At 48.7% G+C, this 7,135-nt stretch overlaps 1 protein-coding gene across 1 annotated transcript in view; it reads left to right on the top strand.

Annotated features, from left to right (window-relative positions):
* LOC106820981 (acetylcholine receptor subunit beta-like 1) overlaps positions 1–7,135 on the top strand; it is a 94,205-nt gene that overhangs the window by 28,259 nt on the left and 58,811 nt on the right. Inside the window, exons 2-3 of the mRNA XM_014825601.1 lie at positions 1,343–1,479; positions 1,925–1,969. Coding sequence (XP_014681087.1) covers positions 1,343–1,479; positions 1,925–1,969 — 182 coding nt within the window. The remainder of the gene's footprint in view (positions 1–1,342; positions 1,480–1,924; positions 1,970–7,135) is intronic.

Raw genomic sequence — 7,135 nt, 5'->3', positions numbered from 1 at the left:
CGTGCGGCCCATCTAATTTCGACCACTTTTTGCACGCAGTTTTACGCTCGCTCGCATAATGTGCGAATATGCGAGAGAGAGAGAGAGAGAGACAGACAGACAGACAGACAGAGGGAGAGAGAGAGCGCGCGCGAGAGGGAGAGAGACACAGAGAGAGAGAGAGAAAGAGAGAGAGCGCGCGAGAGAAAGACAGAGAGCGAGAGAGATTAAGGGAGAGGGAGAGAGACAGAGAGAGAGAGAGACAGGGAGAGAAAGAGAAAGAGAGAGAGAGAGAGAGAGCACGTGTATGTATGGTGTTAAATGCCATCACTGTCATAACCTACCACGTTTAATCGCGTTTAAAATTAGAATTATGTGAATGTGATTATACTACAGGCAATCAGAGATGTCCTTTATCGTAATTAAAATTTATTTTCGCGCGATTACGTTCTATCAAATCAGAGTAGCGCAATTTTAATTGCAATTAAATTCTATTACTACTGCATTTCACAACTGATCAAAAAAGTTGTTTGAAATTTCTTCGACCTTGGCATAGTGTCGGTACATATTTTGAACTTGTGTGTGCGCGTTATTGCGTGTACGTGTGCGCGTGCGTATGCGTGCGCGCACGTGTGTATCTGCGTGCGCATATGTGCGAGTGGTGTGTGCGTGCACGCGCGCATGCGTGTGCGTGCACGCGCGCATGCGCTTGTGTGCGCGTGCATAGTATGCCACGTGCGAATTTGCGTGTACGCGCGCGTGCGTGTTTGAGTACGTGCGCGTGCGTATGTGCGCGCAGTATCTATGCCCCACGCGGATTTGCGTGTGCGTGTGCGTGTACGCGTGCGAGTGCGTGCACGCCCGCGTGCGTGTTCGTGTACGCGTGCGTGTGCGTGTACGCGTGCGTGTGCCTGTACGCGTGATAGTGCGTGTACGCCCGCGTGCGTATGCGTGTACGCGTGCGTGTGTAAGCGCGTGCGTATACGCGTGCGAGTGCGTGCACGCCCGCGTGTGTGTTTGTGTACGCGTGCGCGTGCGTGTATGCGTGCGTGTGCGTGTACGCGTGATAGTGCGTGTGCGTGTACGCGTGATAGTGCGTGTACGCCCGCGTGCGTATGCGTGTACGCGTGCGTGTGTAAGCGCGTGCGTGTACGCGTGCGTGCGTGTACGCGTGCGTGTGTGCGCGCGGTATGCCACGTACGAATTTGCGTGTACGCGCGCGTGCGCGTGCGTGTGTGCGCGCGTGCGCGTGCGTGTGTGCGCGCGTGCGTGTTTGAGTGCGCACGTGATCATGAGCTTGAAACAGCGGATTGTCCTTCTCCGTGAGTGTTGATTAAATATTCAATGCGATTCGTTATTTCAGGATTAGGATCTGAAGACGAAGAACGCTTGCTACGCAGGTTGTTTCGCGGTTACAACAAACTAATTCGACCCGTGCAGAACATGACAGATGTGCTAGAAGTACAGTTCGGAATGGCCCTTATTCAACTGATCAATGTGGTAAGTAGAAGTGACGCAGGCAACCGCGCGCGCGCGTGAACGTCTAACCAGACACAACTCCAGTGTTTAGATTCCGAATAGAATCGACGCGAACTATAGTATGTTGATTTATGCATTTCGTGGCGATGATTCGCATTGGAGAGAGTAAGTGGGAAGAAAAGTCATTTTCGTAGGTTTCTTTCACGGACAGAAAGAAGGTTATGCTATTAACAGAAGGTTATGCGCGCATGCTAAAGTGCCGTCGTTGTGTCCAAGCAGTGTATAATACACGTCTGTTTCAGTTGAGTCTGGGAATGTTGAAATCAATGTGCATTTGCGAAACCATGAAACAATCGTGTTGCTTTAAGCTATGTCGATTACCTTCGCTAAAGTAGTGCAGTGCGAGACACTCTTGAAATAGCAGAATCACATTTCCTGCCATTTCCTTCCTTTTTACCGATTTCAGGATGAGAAGAATCAAATTTTGAAGACGAACGTTTGGCTGCGATACGTGAGTATACATTGTCTCGTTCATCTATTAACTATGTTCCTCTGCAGTGTATCCAATTTACCCTCTATTGTGTACTATCTTACACTCTTTTACACTATTCTGTACACTGCAGTGCGCGAAAATGCTGTATTGTGTACTATTTTACACTATCTTACACCATTTTACACCATTTTACACTATTTTACACTATTTTACACTATTCTGTACACTGCAGTGCGGGAAAATGCTGTATTGTGTACTATTTTACACTATCTTACACCATTTTGCACTATTTTGCACTATTTTACACTATTCTGTACACTGCAGTTCGGGACAATGCTATATTGCGCTGCACTGCAATGTATTGAATTGTATGGTGCTTTGATGTATTAAAATATATACTAAATACACCATACTATATATTACACTATATGAAAATATATTACACTATACTAAAATACGTAGTGTAGTGTAGTGTAGTGTAGTGTAGTGTAGTGTAGTGTAGTGTAGTGTAGTGTAGTGTAGTGTAGTGTAGTGTAGTGCAGTGTAGTGTAGTGTAGTGTAGTGTAGTGTAGTGTAGTGTAGTGTAGTGTAGTGTAGTGTAGTGCAGTGCGGTGCAGTGTGGTGTATTACTGTGCATTTCAGACAGGCCATTGCAAAACCTTACTATATCTCGTACATCGTAGAACACGGGGCGACATTTTGTGCCTTATTCCCTGTTGCTTTTTGGACGATTTTTATGTTTTAATTCAAATATACGCATCCTATGTTTACATGTCGTGGGTTTCTTTTATAACAACGGGCAAAATGACGTTTCATATTATTAAAAAAACATTGAAAAATAAAATGTAACCTTCATGCCGTTTATTCATCCCAAAGTAGCACCGCGCAAATATTTTTTTTAAATTAACTAACATTTATAAACAACTGTAGATTATTAACTCGTGCGACCTTGAATAGAGCGGACTGCGTAGACTAGCGTTGACTGCATCAACCGATACTGGCCGTCGAATCACATCTTTGCGTTTTTCGCGACTTCTGAAAGGCCGTAGTTTAATATCGCCAAGCTCAAGCTCTCTCTCTCTCTCTCTCTCTCTCTCTCTCTCTCTCTAGCGCTAAGAAGAAACTTGAGTTTTAATTGAGAAAAACCCTGTGAGCCTGCCTCGGCCTGCCGACTGCATCTTTGTATGCGCGTAGTGTGGCATAAATTTTCATTAATTTCGTCCGATAAGTAACCCCAGACAATCCGCGCTGAGCGAGTTTTTGATATCGTCTTAATTTAGGAACAATCGTTGAGCGGGAATCCTTCGGCGGCCGCGCGTGCCTCAACTCTGCTGAGAGCTTACGTTGGCGTTTCGTTAATTTATCGAATTTATCTGCATGTGTCTTCGGGGGGAAATAGAGGAAGAATCGTGGTTGGCCTAATTTAATTGCCGATGCCTACATTTGTGTCCGCACAAATGAGCGCCCCTAACGAGCAAATGAATTTTGCTAAACTTTATTTGTAAACCTCCGGATTAGCATTTCAAATAGCTCGGGGAAAAATCGAAGTCTATTGCCTGTTATATAGGGAACATTTCGCATCGGCGACTTGTTTCTTGTTAGGCTGTGTCACCGGCTATGTACGGACCAAATCTGATTTGAATTCCAATTTTCCACCAGTCATTTCCGGCCCTATTATCGCGTGCGTCGAGTGATGGATATGACAAGAGTCAGCAAAAACGAGATTTCTTGGCGGGGGAAAAAAACCACACGTGAAAAGAAACATTCGTTGTTTTTTTTATCGTCCAACTCCGGTAACGCAATAATGTGCAAGCGCGTGGTTTTCACAATCCGGGTATAATACCGTAATACTGCCGCAGCACGATAATGAGCAGTGGAGCTGTAACGACGTGTCAAACGCTATTGCGTATTATTATTGATATCGATTCTCGGAGAGATTCGAGGAAAATTATTAAGAACAACGTTAATGAATTACATTTCTGCTGCTGCTGATGATGGCGGCGCGGAGTAAAATCTCTGCAGCGGAATTCACATCACGAGGAGTAGAGTGCGCATGCGCGAGCCTGTCTGCTCTGATTAATGTCCACGCAATTGCCTAAATAGTTGCTGATCAGATTAGACGCCCTCTCCAGACAATCGAAACACAGTGCCGAATGCATTACGATGTGATATATATGATATCAATAATAAATATTATATATATATATATATATATATAGTAAGAGAGAGAGAGAGAGAGAGAGAGAGAGAGAGAAGAGAGAATGACATAGGCAGACACATACAGACGCACGTACGCACGCACGCACGCACGCAACGCACGCACAGCACGCACGCACGCACGCACGTCCGCCACGCACAAACACACAAACACACACACACACACACACACACACACACACACACACACACAGCACACACATAACCGGCACACAGACATACACGCGCACACACACGTACACACACTCGCGCGCGCACGCACGCACACAATCCAGAGAGCGGAGCATTCGAAGAATACCACGAAAGGGAGAGAGGCTGCAGAATATAACACACCTACATAATACATAAGAACAGTTATGCGCGAGAAAAAACTTATATCATATTAAAACTTAAATTATATGATCAACCTATATCAAAATATCACATATCAGTAGAGGCGGTGCTGTGCGGTTATTCCGATAGCCCACACGATCAATGGCCACCTATAGTGTCAGCATTGTGTGACAGCTTCATAAATGTTGAAAGGCACCGAGGCAGTAGTTTGGGTGTCGTTCCTCGTCGCATCAATAGATGTTGTTGGAGCTAATCATGCGATGCATTGTTTGGACGGAGTTCCGTTGTTATGTGGTTGTTACCGGTGTACGTACGCACGCATACACACGCATGCGCGTGCGCGTACACGCACGCATATACAACAATTCGCGAGTTAATTGTAAAATAGATCGATGATCTTGTATCTACGTGTGTGTGTGTGAGTGTACGTGTGTGTGTGTGTGTGTGTGTGTGTGTGTGTGTGTGTGTGTGTGTGTGTATGTGTGTGTGTGTCTGTCTGTCTGTGTCAGTATGCGTGTGTGCGCATGCGTCTGTATGCGTGTGTGCGTGCGTCTGTGTGCGCGTGCGTCTGTATGCGTGTGTGCGCGCGTCTGTGTGCGTATGCACCCGTCTGTCTGTGCGCGCGCGCGCGTGAGTGCGTGTTTTTTTGCAATCTTCGCTAGCTCGGATGCTGTAACCTCCGGGGATTACAGAAACTGCGCTCGTCGCGGGTAAACTGTTTGCACAGGCTGCTGCTCTCCGGGCGCAGGCCGAGGCTTTTGAGATGTAAATTTTCAGCGGTCCCGATCATTTCACGTGAAACAACTATGAGGCAAGATATAACGTATAGAGTATAGACGCAACGCGCGGTCTATTAAACGATTGTGAATTTATGCAGCGGTGGTGGTGTGTGTGGGGAGGGGGGGTTGTGTGTGTGTGTGTGTGTGTGTGTGTGTGTGTGCGTCGTGCGTGTGCGTGCGTGCGTGTGTGTGTGTGCGTGTGTGAATGCGTGCGTGCGTGCGTGTGCGCCGCGTGCGGTGCGGTTGCGCGGTGCGGTGCGGTGGCGGTGGCGGTGCGGTGCGGTGCGGTGCGGTGCGGTGCGGCGGTGCGGTGCGGCGTCGCGGTGCGGCGCGGCGCGGTGCGGTGCAGTGCAGTACGGTCTTCTTTTGTGGCTAACGCTCTCCGTTTTAGTATTCCTGTACCACTTGCTCCCCCGCAACGGAGACGAGAGAGGTTGCCTATAGCGTGATATCTGAACTAGACGTGGCGGTAATAATACACGTGAACGTAATTCCCTGTTTCGCTCGCTAGTTGGAAGTCTATACAGAATGCCAACTACGCAACATTTCGCGTGCCCGCTCAATGAAAGCCTTTGCGCCGTTTTGACCGCATTTGCGTTTTCAACGAAGCCAGCGGGGTGGGTGTTGTAGCAGTGGGGGGGGGCATACAAATATATACGTCTTTGATCTTTCTTAGCTAAAAGCAAAACGGTGGTTTTATCGGTTACTAACTAGACTGCCTGAGCGCAGATTTAACCCTCTTGGCAGTGATTTGCGTTTTTCGGGATCTGACGGAGGCGGGGTTGGTGTGGGGGGGGGGAGCAGTCACGACACGAAGTCGGTACGAATGTATGCTCGTGATTACCCGCATTCGCTCGTGCGGGCTCTAGCGGTGCGCTCATGCATCTCCCACCCTCGAGTGATGTGAATCGATGAGCATGCACGCACGCACGCACGCGACGCCACACACGCACGCACACGCGCACGCACGGCACGCACGCACGCACCACGCACGCACGCGCGCGCGCGCGCGCACACACAACACACACACACACACACACATTCACACACAGAGCGAGAGAGAGAGAGAGAGTGAGAGAGAGAGAGAGAGAAAGAGAGAGAGCGAGAGAGAGAGAGAGAGAGAGAGAAGAGAGAGAGAGAAATAGAGAGAGAGGGAGTAAAGACGCGAAAGAAAAAAATCGCGAACGGAGAAAGTTATCCTACATTTTCAGCGTGGCCCGCTATATAGACCGTGTGTGGACCGCATCTCACCGCATATCGCCCGCGCCTTCTGGCATCGTCTGTCGCCGCACTGCCACGTGACCAGCTACAGACAAGATGGCGTCGGCTCGCTTTGTCTTGATCAGCGCCGCAGCAGCAGCAGCAGCAGTAACGAGATTACACACAATGCGACGTTATATAGCGAAGCTGCTGTTCTAGCGAGATCGCAGATGATATATACTCGCCGCTATCTATATAGCAAATGTTAGCTATCCATTTCGCAATGGTCGGCCCTCGCGACGCCGCTGCTTAGCGGAAAGACGTCCGACTCGAACGCAGACGAAAGATGATCTAATAGCAAACACGAGCACGTCTGCCACTTGTAGTTACGAGGTCGAATTCCAGCGATCCGGTGTCTGGTCGGTATAGAATTGTTGCGCGAGCGTATACGGCAACGGATGGCCCAACATCGTCCGCGTGAACACTTGACTTGAACGGTCGCGTCCGCGTATACAAACACTCGCGCGTAAATGGCCATGTGCTCTTTCTCTCGTGCTCTGGCGCTCTCTCTCACGCTCTCTCTCTCTCGCTCTCTCTCTCGCTCTCTCTCTCTCTCTCGCTCTCTCTCTCTCTCTCTCTCTCCTGCTCTCTCTCT

The sequence above is a fragment of the Priapulus caudatus genome, unplaced genomic scaffold (genome assembly GCF_000485595.1).
Source record: "Priapulus caudatus unplaced genomic scaffold, Priapulus_caudatus-5.0.1 Scaffold54, whole genome shotgun sequence".
Classification (NCBI taxonomy): Eukaryota; Metazoa; Priapulida; class Priapulimorpha; order Priapulimorphida; family Priapulidae; genus Priapulus; species Priapulus caudatus.
This window is presented reverse-complemented; position numbering and strand designations above follow the sequence as displayed.